Raw genomic sequence first — 26,154 nt, 5'->3', positions numbered from 1 at the left:
CAATGAGTCGCTGGGGATCTAGCTTCTGGACTGGAGGGCAGCGCCTGTCGCCGTTTGGCTCCAGATCTCACGCCCCGCCTGTTATCTCCGACGATGACTTCTCCTACATCACATCGGAAGACTTGGCGGAACCAAGCAGAGCATATGACCCGCTGTCTCGCCCACCAGCGTCGAGCGACTTGGAGGATGACGTGTTGCTGCTGAAGAACAAGGGAATCACATATCCGCTGAAGTTCCCTGCATTCAGCATCGGAGATGGGAAGCTGCTCGTCCGGGATGTACGAGAGCGTGCTATGGTGGTGCTTGGCATCAGAAACAGGCCTATAAAGCTACTATACAAGGGGGGGCAGCTGAAGGACAACGAGGGCCTCTGCCGCGATTATGGCCTGAAGGATAAGTCCGAGGTCTTGTGCATCGTGGAAGAGCCTCCGGCTGGCGACTCGGACTCGGGTCTCAGCGACACGGGGACCGGTGGGTCCAAGGATTCAAAGAAGAAGAAGAAGAAGAAGTCTAAGAAGGGCAAGTCGGGCAAGTCGAAGAAGAAGGGCGACAAAGACGACGTCAAGGAGGGGCAGGGGGGTTCTGGAGGAGGAGGGTCACGGACAGACTCGCCAGCTAATGCTCCGAAGACACCGCTAGAAAAACTGAACGCTATTGCATCGGACTTCCATACGAAGATCCTCCCGCTTTGTATTGTATACACGGCAAACCCACCAGAAGACCCGAAGAAGAAGGACTTTGAGCATAAGAAGCTGGGCGAGACGATCATGTCCCAAGTACTACTGAAGTTGGATGGAGTTGATACGGAGGGAGACCCAGAGGCCAGGCAGGTCAGAAAGGACCTTGTCAAGGAGACACAGGGAGTTTTAGATGGGCTCGATGCGGCTGCGGCCCGGTCTTGAAGTATTTGTATGGCATGGGAAAGGGATGGGCATAGTACAGGCGTTGTCCACGGTCAAGGAGAAGTTGTATGACAGTGGATGACCAAAGAAATATTACGAAAATACGCGTCTCTCACTTCCATATCCACTTCCGTCAGCAGATTCCACAGTGATTGTAAAATAATAGAGAAGAGATGCTACAAATGGAGAATATAGCCCATGAATAATATTTTGATCACGTGTTTTATCTTTTTGTGCATGCATCGTGGGTAATTTAGGGGACGTTGTGAGAGTTTATGCAGACCCCAAGTTTCGAATGTTGCCGCCAATCATCAAAGCCGACGGACGAGTTACGGACGGATTATGGGTGGCATAGCGCTACGGTGATATATGTTATGAAATGCAAGGACATTAAAACCGACGATCACGGAAATGACATCGCAGCCTCAACTCCCCTTTCCGCCTACACCTAACTGAGCGCGCACGAAAAGGCCTTCACCCTGGCGTCGACAACTACCACACACCAACCTGTAAGCAAACGAACACGAAACACTCGACCCTTACCATGCCATCCACGCCCCATACACCCACGCACTCCCGCCGCCCCTCCGCCCTCTCCAGCTCCATCTCGCCCGCGCCCTCCCCCCAGCGCCGCCAATCCGTCGCCTCCCACCGCTCCAAAACCTCCATCTCCTCCCAAACCCCCACATCCCCAGGAAGCCGCCTCCTGCGCTCCGACTCTCTCAACGACGCGCCCTTCTCCCCCAGCGACCCCGCCTCAAATGGCCTCGGGAACCTCGCAGACGAACTCGCAGATGCCTGGGCAAGCGACGAAGATGAGGCCGAGCCCGATATGAACTTCGCCAGAACCGGCGCTGAGCTCGCCGACGCCTCTGCCGGCTCCCAAGACGAAGCCGACTCAGACACAGGTACAAAAGATGCCTCCCAAAAGCCACGCGAGCGCGACAGCGGCGTCTCCATCTCCGGATCGCCTGCGCCAAGGGGCCTGGCTCCCAACCCCACCGGCCACCGCTGCGCAGCCAGCGACTACGACGGCAGCGACTACGGGTCGTCGTCGTCGCTTCCCGAGACGGGGCTCCCGATGTCGCTGCTTGCGCGCATCAATGGGATCGAGTCGCTCGCGCGGCGCGGGTTAGAGGATAATGGGGACGCGCGCTCGGGGGTCGTGAAGCGCGTTGTAGAGAGCCTACGGGATCTGAGTGGGCAGGGAGGCGTGGAGACGGGGGCGACGAGGTTGATTACTGCGAATACGGCGTTAAGCTCGCATTTGATGCATCAGACGCGCACGCTGCACAGCTTGACGTATCCGCTAATTAGCCCGATGAATGCGCCGCTGGATGAGGAGTCGATTGAGGAGTTGTTGCCGTTGCTGGTTGGGCTGGGGGAGGCGATGCCGAGGCCGGATGTGGGGAGCTTGGTGGCGCTGACGGGGCTGCATGGGGTTACGGGGGAGCTGATTGAGAAGTTGGGGGGGTGGGGGATAGCTTGCATATGAGTCGGCAGACGACGAGTGTGGCGGCGCGGCGGCTGAGGGAGGCGAAGGAGATGGTGGAGGACTTGCGGAAGGAGGAGGAGAGGAGGGAGGAGGGGGAGAGGTGGTTGAGGAGGGGTGGGTGGGGGGATAGGCTGGGGAAGAGGGAGTGTGCGCGTGTTTGTGGGGAGGTGGTGGGAGGGTTTGAGGAGGTGTGTGAGGGGTGGAGGAGGAGGTTGGGAGAGGGCGTTGGTGCTTGATCTATGTTGGATGCAATTGGATGGTTGGAAGATGAGGATGAGGCGTTAGGCGTGTGTGATACCGGATTAGCAATGTAGACTGAAACATGGGCGAAGAACTTGACGATTAGGGTACATATTATATTCATATTTGTCTTTTGAATAGACAGATGGAAACTCGGGCGGAAGAAATGATATCCCAAGAAAAAGAAAAAAACGTAGTCCTAAAGCAAGGTTTTGGAATGCTTTTTTTATCTACAAGTGAAAGAAAAAAGTGCCAATATAAAAACTTATATAATAGACTTTAAAACCGGCGGATTATACGGTGCCCTCATTCTCGACGAGTACAGCAACAAGCCGGCTGCACCTTTAAGTTCTGGGAGCTTGCTGATTGCCACGGGAAGGCGACGGTGCAGCGCAGTGGGAATACTTGCACTGCTATTGCGAACAAGGATGGGCAGTTTTATTTGACGAATGGAGCCAGGAGTGCTTCTATCTCTTGCGAAGGCAATTATTACATACCAATGGCACTGGCATTTTTAACCTTTCAAAAACCAAGACATCCATCAGAGTTTCAAGATGTAATTGCTACAATCTCCTATCATTAATACATCTCCCTGCAGTGCAGACCCCCAAACAAAAACCAGCGTTAACCCACACACATCGCCCACCCAGTCCCGCCAGTCCCAAGAATAGCAACGCACCCCCCCAAATCCGTCGTCAAATCTCAATCCCAATCGTAACATAATCCGCGCGCGCCCCATAAAAGTACAACAGTATGCCCAAGTATGAACAAGTATAATAGCAAGCAAGCAACTAGCGCGAGTAGCACTCCCAGAGCCAAAGTTTGTTGCGCGTCCAGAAAATAAAAATCGTGGTTTGTAAATATACAGTAAAACCAGGGGGTAGATAAAAGCAACGGGCAGCTAACACGAGTTTCTCTTTGATGATGAAGATAGTGGAGCGGTAAAACCAATGCTTGTTTGGTTGGTGCTGGTCCAAAAAACGAATCTGGTGGGACGTTTCAAAAGGCTCTCTCCATATACGGCAATCGTGAGTTGACGATGGTTGGCTGTAGCGAAGCTGACTGTTGCGGGTTGGTGCATAGTAGATAACTATGGCTGCACCTTGCTGGCACTCGCAATCGGAGCCCCATTTCCAGCCGAAGCATGATACTTGCTAATCTTCATGAAGCCCCTAGAAACGAATCAGCATTTTATCCTCTCTCAAAACACAGTATTAGAAACTCACCTCGTCAAATCAAAAGCCGGCTCCTCTCCCTCACTCTCCTCATCCTCCTTATCCTCATTCCTATCCGCCGACCTCTTAGGGCTCTCCCTTCGCCTCCTCGGCGCGGGACTACTACTCTGCGGCGCGTCCTCGCCAAGCCCGCGGAGCGGGCTGACATCGAACCCCAGTCCGCCCTGCGCCCCCTTAATCACACTCGGCGTATTTCCTAGCTCTGCGAAACGCCAGAACGGCGCGGGACTCGACGTCGGCATGTGTTGGCTGGGTCGCTGCGCTGTGCTCGGTGGAGCAAAGTGCGGGTGCTTGCGTACGGGTGCTGGCGTTAGAAATGCCGTGCCCTCTTCCTGGGCAAACGATGATGACAGGACCGGGGACTCGGCTGCATTCTCGCCTATCCCAAATGGGTTATTGCTGCCTGTTCGGCGCCTCGGTAACGGGCTGCCATCATCAGGCTCCTCGCCGAGAAGAGGCCTTGGGAGCTTCAGGCGGTCCGGAGTCTGTTGAGGTCCATTTGGACGGATACCGCGCATAGTTGGGCTCGCACCTGGGCTTCTTTTAACTCTCCTTGATGGGGAGCCACCCTCCTTATCTCCCGGGCCATGAACGGTCCTGGTGATCTTAGGGCCTGGGGACGAACGTGGAGTTCCAGAGGTTTCCCGTCGCTTTGGAGGGGACTTGCGTGCGGACTTTGGACCCCAAGCATCGGAGATCATGTGTTCACGCATGTCGGGAGTGAAGCACCAATACCCTCCCTTTCCGGTGTCTTCTGGGCCGCGCTGGCGAACCTTAAAGCCGGGATTGAGGGAGAGGTTATGGCGGATGGAATTTTGCCAGCCCTTGAAGAACTCAGGGCGGCGGTAGTGAGCGTAATTTCGTTTCATGTATTCGTAGATATCGTTAAGGGTTGCCATCTCGTTTTCGGATGTGTAGAGAGCCTGGCTTATGAGCTGCCCATAGGTGAAAGCCGGCTTAATATGGGACGTCGCATCGTTTTGATAGTCAATCGTATCCGCGCTCATAATTATGGTTCCACCAGCACGTCCAAACGCAGGAGATGATGTAGGAATAGGGCCCCTAGCTCTCTGCTTGGCTGGGGTGTCTGGCTTTTTATAATCCGGAGGTGCAGGCGCCAGGGTTGGGTGGTTCGAACCCAACGTACCCTCTGCTTTCCCTCTGTTCGCAGCAGCAAGAAAGTTGCCTGTAATCGGCAGCTCGCTCTGGAAGGGATCTGAGGCAATAAGGCCCGCTCGCTCGAGATATTTATCGTCGATTTCGACTGGTTGATCGTCTGTTGGTAGAACAAACATCATCTCGACGCCGGCTACTTCGATGACTGCCCCGCTCTGGAGCTTCATTACATGGCCTCGGCGGACCTGCTGGTCGTTGACTTTGATTCCATTTCGCCCATTGACGATGACGTTCCACTGCGACGTCTGGCTGTCAAAGTATATCTCGGCGTGTAGTCGAGAGACCAGCTTGTTAGGTCCAATATCGATATGAATTCTGCTTGGCTCCGTCGGCGCCGCCGGCAATTCCATGCCATCCCCTTCATTGCTCACCGCCGGGGTAGTTGGGGCATTCTCGTCTTGGAGAGGTGCGATATATCCTTCTGGTGGTCGTCCAATGTTGGTCCGGAGACGCTTGACGTAGAACGTCCAGTCCTTTCCGGTAACTTTTGCGTACGCCGCAACGTTCTTGCTTTGTCTTTGGTGATGGTGATTGTCATGGTCGCGCGCAGCTTGAACGAAGTGATCTGGCATGGCCAGATGTTGCGATACGGTCGATACAAGGTCCTCGTCGCTCATGTTCAACTCTGCTTGGCTGGTGGGCAGCTTCGCAGGCTCCGGGGCGCGTGTTTCGGACTTGTTCATTTCGGCCTTTGTCTTCGAGCGAGTTAGTAGTTTCCCTCAACAAGATAAACGTCGTGCTCACCCTTCTTCTCTTCGCGGATTGCGCTGGGGACGTCAAAGTAGTATCCATGTCGTCAGAATGGTTGATGGGCTGCCCACGTTTCGCACGCTGGGTGCGTTTCGTGGAAGGTGGCATTGTGTCGCCTGTAGTTGTATTGTCCAAGTCCTAACAATAGTATATTAGTATGACCGACAGACCGGTTTATTTGAGTCTGGATGGGTAGTCGCAGGGAAGTGTTGTTTGGGGGTTCTGGGCCAGTGGCGGTCATCTAAGACAGTACCCGGAAACCATCAAAGGACTGGATCCGCTCAATACGGACCTCTTACATCAATCTGCGGCAATCGCAATCAAGAGTTGGCTCCTTTTGCACCCCGATAACTTGTACAAACTTTGGATAGTTTTGTGATTGAGGCTCTAGTGGGTTGGTGAATGTGTGTTGGGACAATAAAGTCTATGTGTGTTGCACGACTCATGCCTTCTTCGGTTTGTTTAGCTGGGTGAAATTCCTGTCTGATTCTGTAATCAAAGTGGCAGGTTCGCGTCGTCGCGTATAGGCTATGCGCGTGACTTTTTCCGATTAAAGTGAAGGAGCGCACTGGCCCAGCCTGCTCCTATTCCCCCTCTTAATGATTTTTTTTTTGGGGGGGGGGATAAGGCGTTTTCGTAAATAAAGAGAATGACAATGGTATCCAGCCCTGAGTGATAAAACGCCTGTATGGAATATTGTTGCCTGTATGGAAATATTGTTGCCTGTAATCACTATTATCTTATCGACTGTCCCTCTTCCGATATTCTTAGGCGGCAGCAATAGCCAAGTCCGTTTACTCGAGTACATTTTTTTCATTTTCTGTAAAAGTTTCGCTCGTTTTATCCTGTGGAAATGGCTGTGATTGGCCCAACAAGACCAGATAAACATAATCAAATTCTGTCGTCACCAGCACGTGACTTGGAGGGACCAAAATGCGGGAGAAATAGTGTCAAGTCCTCACAGAGTACTCCGTACTCACCCTGTACAGACTTTTGGGCCGCACGAGTAGTAGTAGTTTGTTCTACAAGAAAATGATTTGGACTTCCTTTGTAGTTGATTATAATTAATTGTATCTGTGCGCTTCGTTCAAGTCATTGACATATCGTGAAACCTGCGAGACGTCAAAGGGGATCCTTCCCCTTTGACGTCAAGACTAGTATGTGCAAAACCAACCCGTAGTACTCCGTACGGAGTATATATATTATATATACTCTAATCTTAGTTGAAGCTAAAACACAACAAAACAAACAGATTTTCGTAACCCCTCCCTCCACGAACTCATTTTATCATGACCAGTACCGTATTATAGAAAAAAAAAAAAAAAAAAAAAAAAAACACCTCAAAAAGGCAAAAGAAATGCCCACATACGGAGTTGAACCGTAGACCTCGGCATCACGTGATCTCATATGACATGAATCGTACTAGTGCCGCGCTCTACCAACTGAGCTATGGGGGCTGATAATTGACATGTTCTCTCTTATCCCAGTATCGCAGCTTTCAAAAAACAGCTCGTCAGAAAAACAAGCTCTCGATTCATACGTCAGTCAGCCTTGGATAACGGCTGAGCAAGCCAACAATGGCGACGTGCATCATCCGATCTTTTTTTAAGAGTGAGAAGTAAAGCATGCAATGTGCGATAGCCGGACATCCCTCCTCCAATCCTATGCAGGCGTACAAGTATGGCCGGGGAACCCCTTGCTGGGCTGGAAAAGCTCGTCTGAGAAATACATCTGCCCCTCACCACCGCCTATTCTGGCTGTGTATCGGCTGGCATGGGAGTTAACCGATCCCGACACTGCACCTCCTCGATTCACGGCCCGAGTGGGGGCGGGGGGGCCGAGACTGCGGAGTAAATTTCCAATGGCCACTTTCTACACCGCTAAGATCACCAAGGCTCGCCTCATCCTCGGGGATAATCAAATCCTGGTCCCAAAAATTCGAATGACACGCAGGACCCCGCGTGGGACGGCATGCAATAGCAGTATGTGTTGTGCGTGTTCTCGTCCGTCCTCAAGAGGTACACCCGAGGCATTGCATCAGAGCATAGTACCGTGCACTATGATGCTCTCTACTCGAGTAATTCGTATGCTGTGATTCGATTGTAGTCTACCCGCCCTGTTGAGTCCCTGAAACAGGTTCTACCGGCCATCTTTAACACTAGAGCAATACTTGGCCCTTCTCCGTGGTCCTGACCATGCAGCTAGCCTCCTATACGTGGTAGGCAAGGAAGCGGTCCAACAGGACGAGCTAGCCGGACCCAAAGATGCACAGAGCATGTCATGTCACCTATGCATCGAGAAAGCTGAGGCGGTTAATGTGCGTGCAACGGGCTCAATAAGTGACGTGCCGATACCATCCACGCGTTTACCACGCCGTTGGGATTTGAGAAGACCACGGTCATATGCATGTCAGTTTGTCCCGCTGCAGTAAGCAATCAAGCCCTCTGACCGATTGCAGCTTGCCCTGCCGGATGCTTACCGGACTGACTGTGAGTGTGTCGGAGCATCCGGGAGGGGGTTTGCTGTGGTGCTGGAGCGGTAGAGGCATCCTGGTCGTAGATCACCGTCTTTTTCGTGGATGGTCAGGCCATCCACAAAAAAGACGGTGAACGAGATATCTGTCCATAGGGGGGTCAGTAAATCAGTAGAAGGGCGGTAATAGGAAGTAGAGTAACAGCATCCAGCATCCAGCATCCACATCCAGGCATTGCCTGTCAGATCTTGGTATGGTATGTACTAGGAAGAGAAAATGACTCGTCATATTTTATATTCCGCATGAAAGGGAGTGTGTGTTTCGGCGAGGTGGTAGCTCAAGACCCGACGGCTCACCCTCAGCTTAGCCGATCCCTATCAGATCCGTAGTGATCCGTACGAATACTCGGCAGGCTTAGTGGACAGATGCATCGTCTTCGTATTTTTCCCATGGGGATACTACCCGTCATGGCCGTGGGACTTCACCAACTTCTTCCGTTCCCGGCAGAAGGCATGCCTTTTCCCACCATTTCCCACCTTTCCCACCTTTCCCGCCTTTCCCACCTACCCCTCCCCTACCATCCGCTGCCCCCTTTAGTATGGGTATGCGAAAGGGGGAGCGGATGGTGTGCTTTTGCTGATAGACTGTCAAGCTGAACGATACACAGCTCCACTGTCGTCCGCCTCCCCCACCTGCTACCACAGTAGTACGAGTAGCCAAGCAGGTAATGCCACTTGACGGGACGTTGCCTTAGATAGTCAACATTGGTCCCTGACCTTCAATTATTACATAAGTACTCTCGTTCTTCCCCCATCCACAGAATCATCATCAGTCTCTCACTGCTCCCTACTGTGCTTTGTCCCGACGGTGATATAAGAGAAATACCTGCTTCTCCTTGGATGCTTGAAATCTATTCCTCGATTCTTTCTCCAAGATCATCTCCTACTTGTTGGCAGCTTCTCGGGAACGGGACCGTCTTTGGATACCTACCTGCCGTTTTCACCTGACATTCCTGTTGTCACGTTTCTTTTTCACAACCCAGTCACCCTTTTCCCTTCGGTCTCGGTCTAATTCCTTAGAAGCGTCTGTGGGACATACACTATGGCCCCTTCAGCAACTTCACCGGGTGTCGTCTCTCAGCTCAACATGGCTAAAGATGTTAAAGATGGAGCAAATGGCGCCAAAGCCCGTCGTTGCCTCATCGACAGGTCATTAAATGAGGTCCCTTTTGAAGTCATTGGATCAAAAGGAAACTATCTTCATATGAGCAGCGGCCCCAAGATATTTGATGCTACAGGTGGTGCTGCTGTGGCATGTTTGGGTCACGGTAACGGTGAGGTCAACGAGGCTATCGTGGACCAACTACAGGTCAATTCATACTGCAATTCTATGCTGTTCACAAACTCGATTAATGGTACTCTGGCCCAGGAGATTATCCATGGCACGGGCAATCTCATGTCGAGGGTGTATATTTGCAGCTCTGGTAAGGACAAGGACACATACACTCCGACTTAACTTTCCAATGTTGACATTCCCCAGGCTCTGAAGCAACAGAGGCAGCCATGAAAATGGGTCGACAATATTTCTGCGAGCTCTCTCCCCCACAACCCCAACGCACCAAATTCATCGCCCGCGAGCACTCCTACCACGGCAACACCATTGGCTCCCTCTCCCTCTCCGGCCACGTCGCCCGCCGCGAAGCCTACACCCCCATCCTCTCCGAAAACATTTCCTGGGTCTCAGCCTGCAACCCCTACCGCCAACGCCTCCCCAACGAATCCGACGCCGCCTTCGTCGCACGAAAAGCTGCCGAGCTAGATAATGAGTTCCAGCGCCTCGGGCCCGACACCGTCATAGCTTTCGTGTGCGAGCCTATCTCCGGTGCCGCTCTCGGCTGCGTCCCTTACGTCGACGGGTACCTATCAGCTATGAAGGGGGTGTGTCGTAAATACGGCGCTCTATTCATGCTTGATGAGATCATGTCCGGTATGGGGCGGTCTGGCACACTTCACGCCTGGCAAGGCGAGCACGTCGACGGCGACCCAAAGCGGGATTGCCTTCCTGATCTACAGATGGTCGGGAAAGGGCTGGGAGGTGGCTACCAACCCATCGCGGCCGTTATCGCCGGTAAGCAGTATATCAACGCCATCAAAGCCGGAACCGGCGGCATCATCCACGGGCAAACCTACCAAGCCCACCCCGTCGCCTGCGCGGCCTCACTAGCCGTCCAACGCATTATCCGGCGGGAGAACCTCCTCTCCAACGTCGTGAGACAGGGCGCCTACCTGTCGCAGCTGCTCAGACAGAAAATCGGATCGCACCCCCACGTAGGGGACATCCGGGGCAAGGGTCTCTTCTGGGGCGTTGAATTCGTGCGGGATAAAGAGACGAAGGAGCCATTTCCCAAAACATGGGGTGTCGCAGGGAGGATATTGGATGTGGCGCTGAAGGGGCCTTTTAATATTACGTTTTATCCGGGGCAGGGGACGGCGGATGGGTGGGAGGGGGATCATGTTATTGTGTCGCCAGCGTATAATGTTACGAAGGAGGATGTAGAGTTGATTACTGATAAGTTGGTGGGGGTTTTGGATAAGGTTTTTGAACAGCTGAAGCGCGAGGGGAAGAATGCGGGTGATAATTGAGGAGCCCGCACGTGTGGTGCTGCATATTGTGGATACTTGACGACGGTGGCGTTCGTGAGCTGTTGGAAAAGCAACGAAAAAGGGGAGCAAGGGGCTGGGCCGGAGGTAATATATTTTGGTGATAAAGTTTTAGCGATTTAGCAATTCTCATTTTTGGTCTTAGTAAATTCTGATAATTATTTCAATTTAACATTATGGATAATGACTACTAGAGTTCAGGGTTAGCAATTTGAATATAAACTTGAATACTAGGCTATATTCATATCCATGAATAAAAATTATTCACATATTCATATTCATAAATACATAACGTATTTGTACACCGAACGGTCCAACACAACAACCACTTAATCCAACCCTTCACACTGTAGAACAGCTGTACAACCACCCGCCACTTTAGATCAATTAAAACTACTTAGATTCGTCATTATCAGACGTAACTACTACTACTTGGCAGGTTCGCGCGTTATGGCTAGTGTTGCTGCAGATGCCACAGCGCTACGCACGCCGTTCAGCCCCCTCTGTACGACGACTACCACAACAAGTTTCCTCTTGTATCTGCTTGCCCACCTCCTTCTCAGCCACTAAATCCTCTACTTCCTAGATACTAAGTGATCCTCTCAGCTGTAGTTGTGTTTTTTTACCCCTCTGGCGCTTGCTAAGCACCTCATTCGCAGCACGGAGGTCCTTTGCCTCATCCTGTAGTAACACTAACTCATGTGCCATTTTGGACATCCCTTAAGCTTAGGCATCAATAAGCTTGTACATATGAGTTAGAGAGCTACTATGGTGCCTAGCAATATTATTTTTAATGACTGTAGACTGCTAGCCCACTTCAACTGCCGTATGAGGAGTCTTTGTAACCCATGAGTAGGCGCTTCTAGGGCGAGCCTAGCAGAGATGGCGTGTTGAACCTTGGATCTAGGCGATTAATCACAGACTCAGGGTCTAGAGGAATAAGCCTAGGAGCCCTAAAGCCAGCCTTAATGTTTTTTTAGTCATAGAAGCATTAAATGCTTCTATATAAGCGGCAAAGAAGTCATCCTTAATAATATGCGTAATCTACATCCTCATCTAGCTAGAAGATATTTACAAATTCCTGCTACTAGTGCTCCTATAGAGAGTTCTTTTAGTATAGGGAGACTTATTATTTCAAAAACTAGGTATAGGCTTTCTAAAGAGGTTTTTAAAGTTATAGCCTGTTTAAAGAGTTGGGGTTTTATAAAGGAAGAAGAAGAGGAAGACTTTAAGGAAGAATTTATAGGTAATTTAGTAGTTTAAATAGCTCTTAGCTTAACTAGTATATTATACTTTCTTATATTCTACTTATATTATATATATTATATAGCCTTACCTCTAAGATAGCTTATAACTTAAATAATAAGTCACTTTGGGTATTAAGAATATCATATAATATTCATGAATATAGAAAATCGCTATTCATATTCATGAATAATTCATGAAATTTGAATATCCAAGCTTACGTAATATTTGAATATTTAAATATTCAAGAATACGTTGAATAATTTTGCAAACAATGCTAGAGTTTCGTACAAGGTTGCTAGAAATGAAGGGTATACGAATTAACCAGAACCAAAACCGGATAATAGTGAGTGTCAAGGACCCCCCCCATCATCATCAAAGCGTCAAATATCCACATCCTGTCTTCCCATTCCGCTGCGAAAGACCGCCCGCACCAGTGAAAAGGCAACAACGCACGTCATTCATCGACCGATCCAGCAACAGAGCTAAATACACACACGCAAAATCGCACTATCCACCATCACTATCATAATCAAACCACCCGTCGCACTTACGGGGGTAACTCCTCAACCTTCCTCTCCCTCGCCACATCCCTCGCCCCCCCATCAATCCCCGTCACCTGCCCCTCCTCACTCAGCAGCGGAATCGAATCCACATTCGCGCCCCCCTCATCCTCCGAGGAAAGCGGGCTCTTGGCCGCCTCAGCGGGCGGTGTCCCAATCGCCAGATCCGGGCTACTCTGCCACTTCTGGACTTCCTTGCGCATTTCCTCGAGCTCGTTCTGGAAGCGCTTACCAAAGACGTCGATGTAGTATGTGGCGCCGTTATAGATACTCCACGTGAACACGCCGAAGAGGAACATGGAGCTGGCCCAGCGGTACCAGAACCAGATCGGGCAGGGCAGCATGGTAGCCAGGGCGTAGGTATACTGGATGAACATGAAAGACGGCTCTTGGAGGCTGTCGGGGAGGGATGTGACGGCGCGGCCGATCCAGGCTTTGGAGTACGACTTCTTGAGCCAGGTGTAGGATGTTGGGCGGCCGGCGGCGATTTGGGCGCGTCGGCGCACGGTGATGAGAAAGTGGTAGGAGAGCTGCCAGAAGGCGTAGGGGAGGGTGGACCACAGGGCCATGGCGGCTAGGGTGTAGTGCTCGGGAGAGGAGGGGGCGGAGGTGCGAATTGTGTGGAGGGCGGGGAAGCGGGAGGCTTGGAGCTCGTCGGGGAGGAGGTGAACCATGCAGTGGAGGGCGACGCAGGGCATGATGTGGATGAAGAGACTGAGAGGGTTAGTTGGTTGATGGGGTATGTGTGGACTGTAGGAACGTACCTCGTGACTTTGTCGAGAGAGTGGAAGACGAGGGAGTTCCTCCACATAGCGATGGCGATCGCATTGTTACCAAATGCGAGGCAGTATGTGCTGATGAAGAGGCGTTTCGACTTCGGGAAAACCCAGATGCTGAGCATAAGGAGGAAGTTGACGAAGTAGCAGAGATCCGCGAGGAAATAGTGTAGGCCGCGGCGCTTGTAGGTGAAGAAGCGGATGGGCATGAAGTAGAGGAGCTGGAGCGTGTACCAGATATGGAACCACTCTGGGCGCCCACCGATGAGGTAGCCGCTGATGAGGATATTGAGGACACCGAAGATGAAGGAGAACTTCTCGCGCAGTGTCACGGCTTTGGTGTCGTTCCACTGCTTCCCAAGATTGTCAACGCTCGTCTTCATCCGCCTGCGGTATTTCTCAAGCTGTTCGTCGGCGGTGGGTACGCGCCTCCTCCATTCTTCCACAACTTTGTCTTTGGCAAGGTTGCCTCGAGACCTAAGCGCATTTCTTTGCCGGAGAACCTTCTCTGTCTGCGCGCTGAGATTCTTTTGGAGCTTCTCCAGTTGTGACGGCAGTGCCAAGTTGTCAAGGAGGTCAAAGACGCTCAGACGGTCAAGCGGTGGGATCGCCTCCCAGTCTTCGTGATAAGAACTACTTCCCGAGAAGGAATTGTTTCGTGATAGACGCGGGCTTCCTTCAGACGCAGAGGCATGCCTGCCATTAGGTGGTGATGAGCTGGCAAAGGACTCTGGGCTTCCGACCGGTAGCTCCCCACCGACATCTGGGGCAGCATCCCCCCCTCTTCTTGGTATCGGTATGGGTTCAGACATCTCAGAGAGTGTTCGTGTGTGTTTATGTGATCGGTCTGGAAAGGAGATACGTCGGAGGACAGCGGCGCCTCGGAGAACTAAAATGTCAGCCATAATGTGGCGACGTCGACGTCGACGATGTTATAACCCAAGGACGCGAAACCCTTGAGGCACGAGACGCGTGAATATGGAGAGGGGTCTCAACTCACCGACGATAGAGCCCTGACTTATAGTAATATACAGAGCTACTCGGCAGTTACTCTTGAGGGGTAACGGAGAACCGCTGGGGTGGGTTGGTTCTTTGCGAGACAGAAGTTTAGGTTGCAGTCTAGGAGCTGCAGTAACGGGATCTGGCTGGAAAATGGCCGCCGAGTTTGACGAGTAAGGAAGCTGGAAGCGTCGATATATGGCGAAAAGAACTAGTATAACGTATTCTTTAACTGGAAGGAGGGCGCATTTACTGGATGTTGAGGTTGGAAATGAAATCGTGCTGCGAGCCGCAGATGTAATTGGGTTAAGGCTGACGAGTGTTTTAAGGGCCGAGGGACCTGATGACGGCGACCATAATGGCCACACCAACTCCAACCAACGCCACCAAAGCGCGTTCTGTACATATTGGTACTTAGGAATAAAAGTTTGAAAACCTGACTCAAGAATCATCTTTTAGGATATTTCTATTCTTGTTATTCTGGAGAATTATTAGGCAGCGAGACATGTGATACCTATGTACATTTTGTATGGCGCAACCCTGTAGTATAAGTTAAGATGATACAAAGCATCCAATCATTGCTCACGTACAACTATGGGCGAGGCTGAGAAAAATATACATCACGTGACGAATACCCATTCGCGTTGGAGGACTCGAGGATGCATCGCGAGAACCGCGACAGATCGCGACGGCGCGCGCAACGGTATCCATAAACGTCAACGAATCCGACAGCTTTTCGGGGTCATTCGTGTAAGCGGCTCGTTTCGACTCTTCCGAGACACTTGCCGGATTGAGTGAATCTATCTCAAAATTGAAAAAGCACCTATGCGTGCTTCTTTCCAAGCTGCCCATTCCTGATTGACACGACTTCACCCCGCAAAGCGCAACTCTCAAAATGGGGAAACTCATCCGCCTCGAGCTCTTCAGTAAGCCAATGTCGGATATTGATTGCGCTGTAACTTGTAATCTGACTATGAGACAGACTTCAAGTCCTACAAGGGCCATCATACCCTTCTGTTCGGCGATTCATACTTCACCTCCATCATTGGGCCCAATGGATCCGGAAAATCAAATTCGTACGTCGCATCATATAATGAGAGACATAGAAAGAGGGACAGTACTGACAATATTGCAGCATGGACGCGATCTCCTTTGTTTTAGGAATCAAATCGTCTCATCTTCGTTCAACGCACCTCAGAGACCTCGTGTACCGTGGTCGCGTCCTCAAGACCTCGAAAATCAACGACGACGGATCAGCGGATGCGCCGGCAGCAAATGGCGACGCAAATGGGGATGCGAATTCTGATGGCGAGGGTGCAGACCTACAGAGATCCGAGCGCAATGATCCGAAGAGCGCATGGGTTATGGCCGTTTACGAGGATGATGCTGGAGATGAGCTGAAATGGAAACGCACAATCACAAACCAGGGGGCCAGCGAATACAGAATCAACAACAAGGTTGTCACGGCTCAGCAATACAATGAAGCCCTCGAAGCAGAAAACATTCTCATTAAGGCGCGGAATTTCTTGGTCTTCCAGGGTGATGTTGAAGCCATCGCGTCGCAATCTCCGAAAGACCTCACACGCCTGATCGAGCAGATTTCTGGAAGTTTGGAACACAAAGCTGAATACGAACGACTGGAAACTGAGGCTCAAGAGGCGGCAGAAAACCAGAATAACAGTTTGCAGCGTCGCCGAGGCATCAATTCGGAGATTAAACAATATCAGGACCAAAAGAAGGAGGCGGATAACTTCCAGGCAAAGGCCGACGAGCGTGATGACGCGATTGTCAAGCATATTCTGTGGAAATTATACCACTTTCAGAAAGTTATCGACGAATCCTCGGAGGAGATCGCAAAGCACCAGGAGGAACTGAAGAAGTTCCGCCACGGAATAAGGAAATACGAAGCTGAACTTGATGAGGCGCGGAAAGAGCATGCTCGCACACAGAAGGAGGTGGGCAAGGTTGAACGTGGCATCAAAAGCAAGGAGAGGGATGTCGAAGACAAGATGAACAGTCTCGTACCAATCGATGAAAAAGTAGAGCACGTGCAAAGGGAGGCGGCCAAAGTTGAGAAGCGCATTAGCGATCTTACCAAAGAGCGTGACAGCCAACTTGCCGGAATACAGAGTGCTAAGAAGGAGCTTGCGCTTGTGGACAAGGCTCACAAACTGTTTGAGACACAGTGGAAAGAGCAGATGAAGAAGCAGGGCAAGGAACTCAGCTCAGATGATTTAAAGGAGTATAACAAGCTCAAGGCCCAGGTGATCAACCAGTCGTCAACAAACCAAGCTAAATTAGACAACCTATTGAGGCAGCTGAAGACTGATGAGATTACCGTCAACTCACTGAAGAGCAAGGTGCAGTCGTCACAATCGCAGGTGGAGAAGCTTGGTCAAGAAGCCAGCCAGATCACTGAGAGAAGGGATGCTATGAAGGTTTCGATGAAACAAATCATGAAGGACATCGACAGCAAGAAAAAGGAGTACAATGTTCTGCAGTCTGAACGTCTACGCGTCAACCAGAAGCGCACAGAAATCGAAGAGAAGATTGAGGATGTCGTCAAGAAACTCGACTTTGCCAATGACGGGAGGCGCCAGAACGATAGGGAGGCCAGAACTAAGGAGATCGTGACGTCGCTGAAGCGCATATATCCTGGTGTTCGCGGCCGAATTGGTGAACTCTGTAAGCCAAAGCAGAAGAAATTCGACGAAGCTGTTATCACTGCCTTGGGCCGCGATTTTGATTCTGTCGTCGTTGATACCGAGAAGACCGGAACAGAATGCGTTCAGTACCTGAAGGATCAACGCCGCGCCCCAATGACGTTCATCCCCTTGGACAACATCAAGGTCAATGCCGTCAACTCTAACCTGAAGGGACTCTCCAAGGCACGCCTGACAATTGACACGATCGACTTTGATTCCACGCTTGAACGAGCAATGTCATATGCTTGTGGTAACTCGATCGTGTGTGACGATCTTGCCACAGCTAAGCAAATCTGCTACGATAAAGGCATGCAAGTGAAGGCCGTTACACTGGAAGGATTCGTCATTCACAAGGCTGGTCTGATGACTGGTGGCCGTGGCGCCGAGGGCAAGGGCGGTAAGCGTCGCTTCGAAGAGCAAGATGTTCAAAATCTCGAGAAGATGCTCGAGAAGTTGAAGACGGAGCTGGATAGCCTGCCCAAGGCGAATCGCAGAGGTGCCGCTGAAGAGACGTTGCAAAGTGATCTGTCGGGCCTTGAGCAGAGGCTGGCATACACTAAGAGTGAGCTTGCTGCATTTGAGCAGAACCTTGCAAGCAAGAAGAAGGAGCTTGATTATGAAAAGCGACAGCTCAGTGATATCCAACCTAAGTACAAAGAGCAAGTTGGGTCTTTGGAGACTCTCCAGGAGTCTGTCCAGAACTTCAAGGATGCAGTCTCCAAGGTTGAGGACAAGGTATTTGCTGGGTTCTGCCAGAGACTTGGTTACGATAACATTCGTGATTATGAAGTCCAGCAGGGCACCTTGGAACAAGAAGCTGCTCAAAAGCGGAACGACTTCGAGCTCCAGAAGCAGAAACTCACTAGTCGATTGACTTGGGAGACGTCTCGTGTCGATGACACCAAGGCTCGCCTCAAGCGCCTGGAAGATCAGACACTTTCCCTTTCTCGGGATATCGACACGTACAATTCCTCAAAGGAAAATCTGGAAGAGTCACTTGATGTCGACAATGCCGAAATCGAGGTCTTGAAAGAGCAATTGGCGGAAGCGAAGCAGAAGTCCTCCAAGAAGAACGAAAAGGTCGTCCAAGCCCGTGACGAACTTCAGAAGAGAAGCAAGAATGTGGACACCGTCCAGAGGGCTATTTCCAGTTTGGAGAGCGAAGCACAACGTGCCGCGGCAGGTCGCTACGCGCAACTTCGTCGCTGCAAACTCGAGCAGATTCGGATCCCATTGGCGGACGGGTCTAGCGACTTGGAAAGCCTTCCTGTCGATAACATGCCTGACGTTGACCCCGACGCAATGGATGTTGATGAGGGCGACGCAGTCGATCCGGTGCTCATCAACGATGGCATCCAGATCGACTTTGACGGACTGGATGAAGACCTTACCGAATCAGGGGAAGAGCACATCGAAGAGACGCTCCTCTCCCACATCACCGCCCTCAATGCCGCCCTCGAGAAACTGAACCCAAACATGCGCGCCATTGACCGTCTCGAAGCCGTCGAGGCACGCCTAAAGACCACAGAGCAAGACTACGAAGAAGCTCGCAAGGCAGCCCGCGATTCTCGAGACGCGTTCTTGGAGGTGAAGGAGAAGCGCTTTAACCTCTTCAACAAAGCCTTCTCCCACATCTCGGAGCAGATCAGCCACGTCTACAAGGACCTCACACGCTCGGCGGCGTACCCGCTGGGCGGGCAAGCATACCTCGATATCGAAGACTCGGATGCACCGTACCTCTCCGGTATCAAGTACCACGCCATGCCACCGCTCAAGCGTTTCCGTGACATGGAGCATCTCTCGGGTGGTGAGAAGACGATGGCGGCGCTGGCTCTCCTCTTCGCGGTCCACTCGTATCAGCCTAGTCCGTTCTTCGTGCTGGACGAGGTAGACGCTGCGCTCGACAATGCTAATGTGGAGAAGATCCGGAATTACATCCGTGAGCATGCCAATCCGGGGATGCAGTTTATTGTGATTAGTTTGAAGACGGGTTTGTTCCAGGGGAGTGAGAGCTTGGTGGGGGTTTATAGGGACCAGGATGCTAATTCGAGTAATACGCTGACGCTTGATGTGAGTACCCCAATCCCTTCTTATGGCCCCTTTCTTGGTCTTTATCAGGGATATAACTGATTGAAAATCCAGTTGCGTAAATATCAGTAGTGTAAATCGTTGCTTGGATGAAGGAGAGGACAAATGGGATGGTGTTAAATGGGCTTGTGCTGGGTTCGCACATAACTTTGCTATACTTTTTGCTGCACGCGGCAGAAGTGTACTTGTATTTAGCCATGGCTAGATCGCCGCACAGATGAGACACCATATACTCCGGCTCTGATTCCACAGCCAATCTGCACGACAATTAATGCCAAAAACGCGTGGTGGTCGTGACTGCACTTTACGCGCCCCAGCCAATCAATGCCCAAGCCACCCCCTGACCTGACGCCAAACGCAGCCATTCGGAGCGCAGCCTTTCGCGTCGCGTAGCGCACGTACTGTACGCCAGTCACAAACAAAGGTGATTCGGCGTGTCGTTCTGGATCATAACAACGCCCTTAGGCGGCCTAACTAAGCCCCTGCTAGATGCCCTGGCTGGTGTGCTGGTAGGGGCCGGTGCACCCCGTTGCGGGCCGCTGGGGGGTTTGTTGTGGTCGTGGAGGCCGAATCAGTGGCCTCGCGAGGATGAGATGGGGGGGCTAATACAGGTGCTGTGTGGGGAGTTGGCGGCAGGTGTGGGGCTAGGGGGGGTAGGGTAGAGGAGAGGAGAGGAGAGGAGAGGAGAGGAGAGGAGAGGAGAGGAGAGGAGAGGAGAGGAGAGGAGAGGAGAGGAGAGGAGAGGAGAGGAGAGGAGAGGAGAGGAGAGGAGAGGAGAGGAGAGGAGAGGAGAGGAGAGGAGAGGAGAGGAGAGGAGAGGAGAGGGGAGGGGAGAGGGGATGGGAGAGGTTAAAAGAGACGCGACGTGATGTTTTGATGTATGTTGTGGTTTTGGTGATGGGGCGGTGGAGTCTGGAGAGGTTGGTGTTGCATTCTGTTTGCTGGCTGGGCTTACTGCTGCCACTGAGGAAGGAAGCGTCAACAGAGCAAGTGTTGAGTGAATTGAACTGGCCATCACTTTGAAATCCGTAAAGGAAATATTTCTTTCATCACCTTTAAAAACATCAAACATTATATTCCTAACCACACATAACCTATCTACACTCACCGACCTCGGCGGTCAAATCCTCGGTCACTCGCTTGCCTCCGTAAATGGCTTAGTGCGGCCCCTACGTATCCCATTATCACGATTGACGAGCGTGGCAACGCCAAACAACCAACAACCTCACGACGACGGCGAATCGAGCGCCAGGCAGGCTTCAGGAATAGCTGCTGTAGCTGCAGGATATCCGACACTTACGCATTACAAAATTGTTGCACAGCGAAACCCGACGGAGTTGAGACTGCGAAATCGCATCTGGAGCGATACAAATAGAAGTGGAGCAACCCCCAATAAACATCGCCAGAGTGGGACTGTCGTGGATTGCGACAGTGATTTGTGCCTGCGACAGCAACGCCGATTATTCACCTGGCTGGCGAGAGGACCTAGTAGCGAATGAGAAGGAGATTTGGCGCCCGGTTCTTGACATCGATCTAGACGAATTATTGTTCCGACGCTATCGCTTTGTTCCTTGCTCACTTTGTTCCTTGCGCGCTTCGATAACCTCACCTTCACCATCTGCGACAACAGATGGCGACGATGGAGGCCAGCGACAACACCACCGCTGACGTGGCTGCAGCTGCTGGTGCTTCAAAAGCTATTGAGAACGATACAATCAACTCACTGAACACACCGCCGCTCGAGAAGGCGCCAGGCAATATGACACTGCCACTTCCAAAGGAGAGGACGAGACGGACGACGGTGAATGCGAACACGAATGCGAATACCAATACCGCCCGCGCACGGTCAAGGACACCGAGTGCGCCTGCGCCGTTGGATCCAAATGCTCTCAGCAAAGCGCTATTCAAGGAGTTTGAGGAGGGAGGAAGGTCGAGAGATATCACACCTGGAGGCAGCCCGAGTCGGAAAAGGCAAAGGGTCTACGGCGATAGGTGAGCTTTGATTTCTGTTGTGCTTTTGCGCATGAAGAGAGGGTGTGGGTGGAGCACGGTGGAGATCACTGGGAGACTCATCTTTGTGGGCTTGTCAGGATCGAGATCGATCTTGTGAATTCAAGATCGATTGACGTTCAGATCCGTTCTTTGACCGCCCTTCAAGACCGATTTGCTGACAAACTGTCCTCAGATTCATCCCAAACCGAGAAGGACAAGACCTACAGGCAAGCTTTAGCTTGCTTCACGATGAGGGTTCGCCGGCGACATCTTCAAAGGCCAAGAAACGGACGCCACATGGCGAGCTACATTTCCAAAAGAGTAAGCTTCACGGTGACCGTGAATTGGGGATAGTCACATGTGCTAATTTGTGATAGCTGAGGAGGCAAACCGGACCTTTTCCACACTTCTACGGGCAGAAATATTCGATACTTCAGTACCCCAAGCTACTCTCACCAATTTATCACCAGACGCTACAATACATTCAACATCTACCACAGCTCACGATCCTACTCGCTCTCACACTCCTCCTAACAATGGATCGAATACCTCTGTTACAAACTCAATGACGCCTTCCACACCTCATAAGAACCTCTTCACATATATGTCGCCCAGACACCACACCCATATCGCAGGACACCCTACACCAACTCGAACGCCTCAAAGTCGGCATGGACCTAACCTCAATGCACGATCTGAGATTTTCAGCCTTTCCCCAGTGCGCCTCAGCAGTCAACATATGCTCCTGAGCCCGCGGAAACAGCCCCGAGCCGTTAACAAAGTTCCATACAAAGTGCTCGATGCGCCGGATCTCGCAGATGACTTTTACCTCAATCTCGTTGACTGGGGGAGCAGTGACATCCTCGGTGTTGGATTAGGGAGCTGTGTATATATGTGGAACTCCGAAACCCAGCGCGTGAATAAGCTCTGTGAACTCGAGGACGACACCGTCACCAGTGTCTCCTGGATCCAGCGCGGCTCGCACATCGCCATTGGCACTGGGAAAGGCTTCGTGCAGATCTGGGATGCAGCCCGGACTCGCAGGCTACGAACGATGACGGGTCACACAGCCAGAGTGGGTGCGTTGGCGTGGAACGACCATATCCTGACCTCCGGATCGAGGGACCGTCTCATCTACCACCGTGATGTACGACAGCCGGATCAGTGGCTGCGGAAGTTGGTGGGCCATAAACAGGAAGTCTGTGGCCTGCGCTGGAACTGCGAAGATGGCCAGCTCGCATCGGGCGGGAACGACAATAAGCTCCTGGTATGGGACAAGCTTTCCGAGACGCCAACATGGAAATTCTCGGAACACACCGCGGCCGTGAAGGCTATTGCTTGGTCGCCACATCAGCGAGGTCTCCTTGCCTCTGGTGGAGGAACGGCAGATCGTAAAATCATTTTCCACAACACTCTCACCGGCACGCTAATCAACGAGATCGACACTGGCTCGCAAGTGTGTAATCTGGCTTGGAGCAAGAATAGCAACGAGATTGTCAGCACCCACGGGTATAGCCAGAACCAGATCGTGGTGTGGAAGTACCCGTCCATGACGCAGGTGGTCAGCTTGACGGGACATACCTACCGTGTGCTATATCTTGCGATGAGCCCTGATGGCAGGGTCATCGTTACAGGCGCGGGCGACGAGACCTTACGGTTCTGGAACGCGTTCCCCAAGAAAGCAGGGCAGCGGGGTGAGGACGGAGAAGGCGGCACCGGGAAGCTCGCAGAGTGGAGTGTCATCAGGTGAAGACACAGGGGGTTAATGATAGGGGGGATATGGGCGTTGTGGCATGACATATGGCTATAGCAACGGAGCTGATGTGATGAGATTTACGAAGCATGGCATTTGCATGGCTGGCGTTTTTTGGGGCTGGGGCTGGGAGAGATGAATCATATATGGATGGCATGGCTTTCGACTTTGCTTTAGCGGGGGGATATATTTTTTGCTTTGGAGTTGGGCTTGGGCATTAGCGTGGCTCTTTCGGGTTCGGGGGGGGCTCGGAATGGGCACAGCGGGTTTTTGTGTGTGTAATGGTTGGAGGTGGGGTGGGAGATTCTCCAGATTATATATAGATTAGCTGGACGTGGCTGCATATCTTGCAAGAAGAAATGGAACATTCTACGCTCCCGTTTATGAGCTGACGTTATACTATATAAAGCGTGAGGTCAGGTCAGTTTATTGACCATACACGCCGACGAAAGCCAATCATATTCGGAAGCACGGATATTCTTGTCAGTAAGCTCATCCTGAAGGATTGAGGGGTAGGTTTTTGGGAGCTCTTCAATGATCTTCTCTGGCTTATGACAGAATGCAGCCGTAGTTATGAACAGTGGACGGGTATGAACCTATCCGCTATTGATTGTATCCAACGTAAGCTTACTTTTTGTTGGATTCATAAGCTTTCAATATAAACTTGCGGGGATATGTCCTCATATTACTCTCCACAAGGCATCATTCCAGCAAGGGATATGGTAAAAGCCACGAACAAGCTATACCCCTACGCCTCAGCTCTCACCGTGCTCGATCTCGGCTGCGGCGTCGGCGAGCTCACAAACCCAACCCCTCGCTTCCGACATAGCCGCTGGGATGCTCGGCCAGCTTGAGTTCCGCAAGACCGACGGACTGGCAAAGGGAATCACGGCTTGGGAAAAGATTGGAACTTCCGTTGACGATGCCCAGTTTCTCTGCATTCTCAGATAACTCAGTGAGCCATGTGCTTGCGGGCTTCGTGCTCTTCATGGTCCCACAGCCCCGCACTGCCTTGAAGGAAATCCGCCGCGTGCTCACGGCTGAGAATGGCGGCGATGCGTTTTCAATGAGCTCCTGGCTGGAGCTGGACAGTGAATGGTACCATATTATGACGCTCACGAACCAGTTCCGCCCGGAGAGACCCTCGGTGAAGATGCCGCAGGAGTGGCTCACGATTGATGGGATTCGAGGTGACCTGGAGGGAGCGGGGTTTCGAGATGTGGATGTCTATCCGCTGAAGACGTATCTTCCGTTTGAGGGATATGAGCAGCTGGCGGGTTTCAGATGTATACGTTTCCGAATATGGATAGGATGACTGTGCTGAGTTTACGGAAGAGGAACTCAAGGAGCTGCGAAGACAGATTATCGAGTATGTCAAATCGCGTCACCCTACGGTGCCTTCTAAGTTGGAAGGCACTGCTATTATTGCAGTGTGCAGGAAGTAAAATGAGAGTTTTAAGGCAATATGGAGGATACATAGCTCATCTGATGATAGATACTAATGCAGATTGTCAACATATCGAGCAATGTAATTTTTTCAAATACACTCGTGACTTCACGTCAACAATAATAATCTATGTCATGTAAACGGGGTTCGATAACTCCGAATCAATTCTATTATATTCTTCTAGAATTTCGTATCAATACATTTTGGTGTAAATCCCATTCTCACACCCCTCAAAGCACAAGGCTTCCCGGCTCCTCCTCCAAGATCTCCTTCACCCTCTCCAGGAACACCAGTCCCTGCCTCTCATCTCCCTCCGGCACGCTGACACTGAAAATGTTCGTTGTAGCTGCTGGTCCTGGCAATGGCGTGGCAGGGATACGCGTAGGCGCCGTGCTCCTGACCTTGCCAGTGAGGAAGTCCAAGACATCGACGTCTTGCTTGACGGTTCTGACGCGAGGCACTGTGGCCATGGCAGTGTGTGGCAGGGCAGTAATTTGTGGCAGGAAGTTGCCGCGGACGCCGTAAGAGCTGCGGATGGCATTGAGGCCAAGAATGTCGTCGAAGAGTTCATCTTGCGATGGCTTTGCATTCTTGGAACGTGGGAGGTCATCGTTGGCGAAGTCGGCGGCGCGAGCGATGAAGGTCGAGAGGGGAAGGTGGGTGCCGAGTTCTCTCTGGATGCGGGCCTGGACCTCGAGTGCTGCAGCCATAGATATGGGGAGAGCAACTTGGACATCTTGCTCCACTGGCTCGGCTACTGGTGCAGGTGCGGCCTTCTTTGGTGCCTCCTTCGGTGGCGCAATCTTGATGTTGCTGAGGTCGAGATGGGAGAGTTTCTCAACCTTGCCAGCAAGTTCCTTCGGGTATGCCGTTGAGATCTGGCCAAGATGCGCGAGGATGTCGCCCTTGAGGAGTTTGTTCTTGGGCCCAGTACGCTTGATCTTGTCGACGTCCGATGCGGCAATACCGTGCTCATGAACGAGGTGAGCAACGGATGGCAAAAGCGGATATTCTCTAGTGCTTTTGTGGAATGGCGCAGACGTCTCAGCAGCCGGCTCTGCGGATTCCTCCTTTACCTCTGCCTCCTTCGCTGGTTGTTGCTCCTTTGGCGATTCCTGCTTCTTGGGTGCTTCACCTTGGACGCTCTCTTCTGCTGGGATTTCCAGCGAGCTTATGTCGTCACCCGATTCAGCAAGAACACCAATCCTTGCACCAACTGCAATGCCCTTTGTACCATCACCTTTGATGATTTTAGCCACTATGCCATCATCTTGAGCCTCAACATCCATGCTGGCCTTATCTGTTTCGATTTCCAACAGAACATCGCCAGCGACGAATGAATCGCCCTCCTTCACTTTCCAGGTCGCAATGTTCCCCTCAGTCATCGTTGGCGACAGTGCCGGCATTGTGAAATTTTGTGCGGCAAGGTTTGCACGAGAGCTTCTGTAGCCTAACCCGCAACAATCAGCAAATGAAGCTCAGCTATTTTCACCGGCGGCACCAGAATCACAAATCCTCACGTACCTCGTGATTGAACATCTCTTCTCAACTGCCTTGTAACAGCCCGTGAGGACAGCCTGCAAGCCGCTGCAATTGACGCCATGCTTGCTGAGTTGGCGAGGCTCAAGTGAGCTTCGACGTGGACGCCAAAGGTT

General features: G+C 51.7%; 9 protein-coding genes and 1 non-coding gene across 10 annotated transcripts; 6 read left to right on the top strand and 4 right to left on the bottom strand.

The window, feature by feature from the left end:
* Positions 1 to 2: 2 nt before the first annotated feature.
* VC83_08166 (uncharacterized protein) lies at positions 3 to 902 on the top strand (the record flags this gene model as incomplete). Its single annotated transcript, XM_024471725.1, has 1 exon — positions 3 to 902. The coding sequence occupies one exon, from the start codon at positions 3 to 5 to the stop codon at positions 900 to 902; it is 900 nt and encodes a 299-aa protein (XP_024320598.1).
* Positions 903 to 1,199: 297 nt separating this feature from the next.
* VC83_08165 (uncharacterized protein) lies at positions 1,200 to 2,397 on the top strand (the record flags this gene model as incomplete). Its single annotated transcript, XM_024471724.1, has 1 exon — positions 1,200 to 2,397. The coding sequence occupies exon 1, from the start codon at positions 1,447 to 1,449 to the stop codon at positions 2,395 to 2,397; it is 951 nt and encodes a 316-aa protein (XP_024320601.1). The 5' UTR covers positions 1,200 to 1,446.
* A 750-nt stretch (positions 2,398 to 3,147) lies between these two features.
* Positions 3,148 to 6,614, bottom strand: FKH2 (transcription factor). Its single transcript, XM_024471723.1, has 4 exons — positions 6,091 to 6,614; positions 5,793 to 5,936; positions 3,864 to 5,743; positions 3,148 to 3,809 (listed from the first exon to the last, which is right to left on the bottom strand). The coding sequence occupies exons 2-4, from the start codon at positions 5,904 to 5,906 to the stop codon at positions 3,728 to 3,730; spliced, it is 2,076 nt and encodes a 691-aa protein (XP_024320600.1). The 5' UTR covers positions 5,907 to 5,936; positions 6,091 to 6,614; the 3' UTR covers positions 3,148 to 3,727.
* Positions 6,615 to 7,156: 542 nt separating this feature from the next.
* VC83_08163 lies at positions 7,157 to 7,256 on the bottom strand (the record flags this gene model as incomplete). Its single annotated transcript has 1 exon — positions 7,157 to 7,256. It is a non-coding gene; the product is annotated as a tRNA-Thr (tRNA).
* A 1,838-nt stretch (positions 7,257 to 9,094) lies between these two features.
* VC83_08162 (uncharacterized protein) lies at positions 9,095 to 11,134 on the top strand. The gene is made up of 2 exons (XM_024471722.1): positions 9,095 to 9,754; positions 9,811 to 11,134. Exons 1-2 carry the CDS (start codon positions 9,373 to 9,375, stop codon positions 10,911 to 10,913), a joined length of 1,485 nt encoding a protein of 494 aa, XP_024320595.1. The 5' UTR covers positions 9,095 to 9,372; the 3' UTR covers positions 10,914 to 11,134.
* Positions 11,135 to 12,267: 1,133 nt separating this feature from the next.
* Positions 12,268 to 14,966, bottom strand: VC83_08161 (uncharacterized protein; the record flags this gene model as incomplete). The annotated part of the gene is made up of 3 exons (XM_024471721.1): positions 12,268 to 13,453; positions 13,504 to 14,404; positions 14,516 to 14,966. 3 exons carry the CDS (start codon positions 14,964 to 14,966, stop codon positions 12,727 to 12,729), a joined length of 2,079 nt encoding a protein of 692 aa, XP_024320597.1. The 3' UTR covers positions 12,268 to 12,726.
* A 234-nt stretch (positions 14,967 to 15,200) lies between these two features.
* SMC1 (chromosome segregation protein smc1) lies at positions 15,201 to 19,941 on the top strand. The gene is made up of 4 exons (XM_024471720.1): positions 15,201 to 15,440; positions 15,497 to 15,590; positions 15,650 to 19,289; positions 19,362 to 19,941. The coding sequence occupies exons 1-4, from the start codon at positions 15,410 to 15,412 to the stop codon at positions 19,377 to 19,379; spliced, it is 3,783 nt and encodes a 1,260-aa protein (XP_024320596.1). The 5' UTR covers positions 15,201 to 15,409; the 3' UTR covers positions 19,380 to 19,941.
* A 996-nt stretch (positions 19,942 to 20,937) lies between these two features.
* On the top strand, positions 20,938 to 23,049 carry CDH1 (substrate-specific activator of APC-dependent proteolysis; the record flags this gene model as incomplete). The annotated part of the gene is made up of 3 exons (XM_024471719.1): positions 20,938 to 21,299; positions 21,493 to 21,620; positions 21,677 to 23,049. 3 exons carry the CDS (start codon positions 20,938 to 20,940, stop codon positions 23,047 to 23,049), a joined length of 1,863 nt encoding a protein of 620 aa, XP_024320535.1.
* A 925-nt stretch (positions 23,050 to 23,974) lies between these two features.
* VC83_08158 (uncharacterized protein) lies at positions 23,975 to 24,367 on the top strand (the record flags this gene model as incomplete). The annotated part of the gene is made up of 1 exon (XM_024471718.1): positions 23,975 to 24,367. One exon carries the CDS (start codon positions 23,975 to 23,977, stop codon positions 24,365 to 24,367), a length of 393 nt encoding a protein of 130 aa, XP_024320536.1.
* A 269-nt stretch (positions 24,368 to 24,636) lies between these two features.
* On the bottom strand, positions 24,637 to 26,145 carry PDX1 (pyridoxine biosynthesis protein). The gene is made up of 2 exons (XM_024471717.1): positions 26,024 to 26,145; positions 24,637 to 25,949 (listed from the first exon to the last, which is right to left on the bottom strand). Exons 1-2 carry the CDS (start codon positions 26,100 to 26,102, stop codon positions 24,730 to 24,732), a joined length of 1,299 nt encoding a protein of 432 aa, XP_024320541.1. The 5' UTR covers positions 26,103 to 26,145; the 3' UTR covers positions 24,637 to 24,729.
* Between the last annotated feature and the right edge of the window lie 9 nt (positions 26,146 to 26,154).

The sequence above is a fragment of the Pseudogymnoascus destructans genome, assembly GCF_001641265.1.
Source record: "Pseudogymnoascus destructans isolate 20631-21 unplaced genomic scaffold scaffold_25, whole genome shotgun sequence".
NCBI classification, from domain to species: domain Eukaryota; kingdom Fungi; phylum Ascomycota; class Leotiomycetes; order Thelebolales; family Thelebolaceae; genus Pseudogymnoascus; species Pseudogymnoascus destructans.
This window is presented reverse-complemented; position numbering and strand designations above follow the sequence as displayed.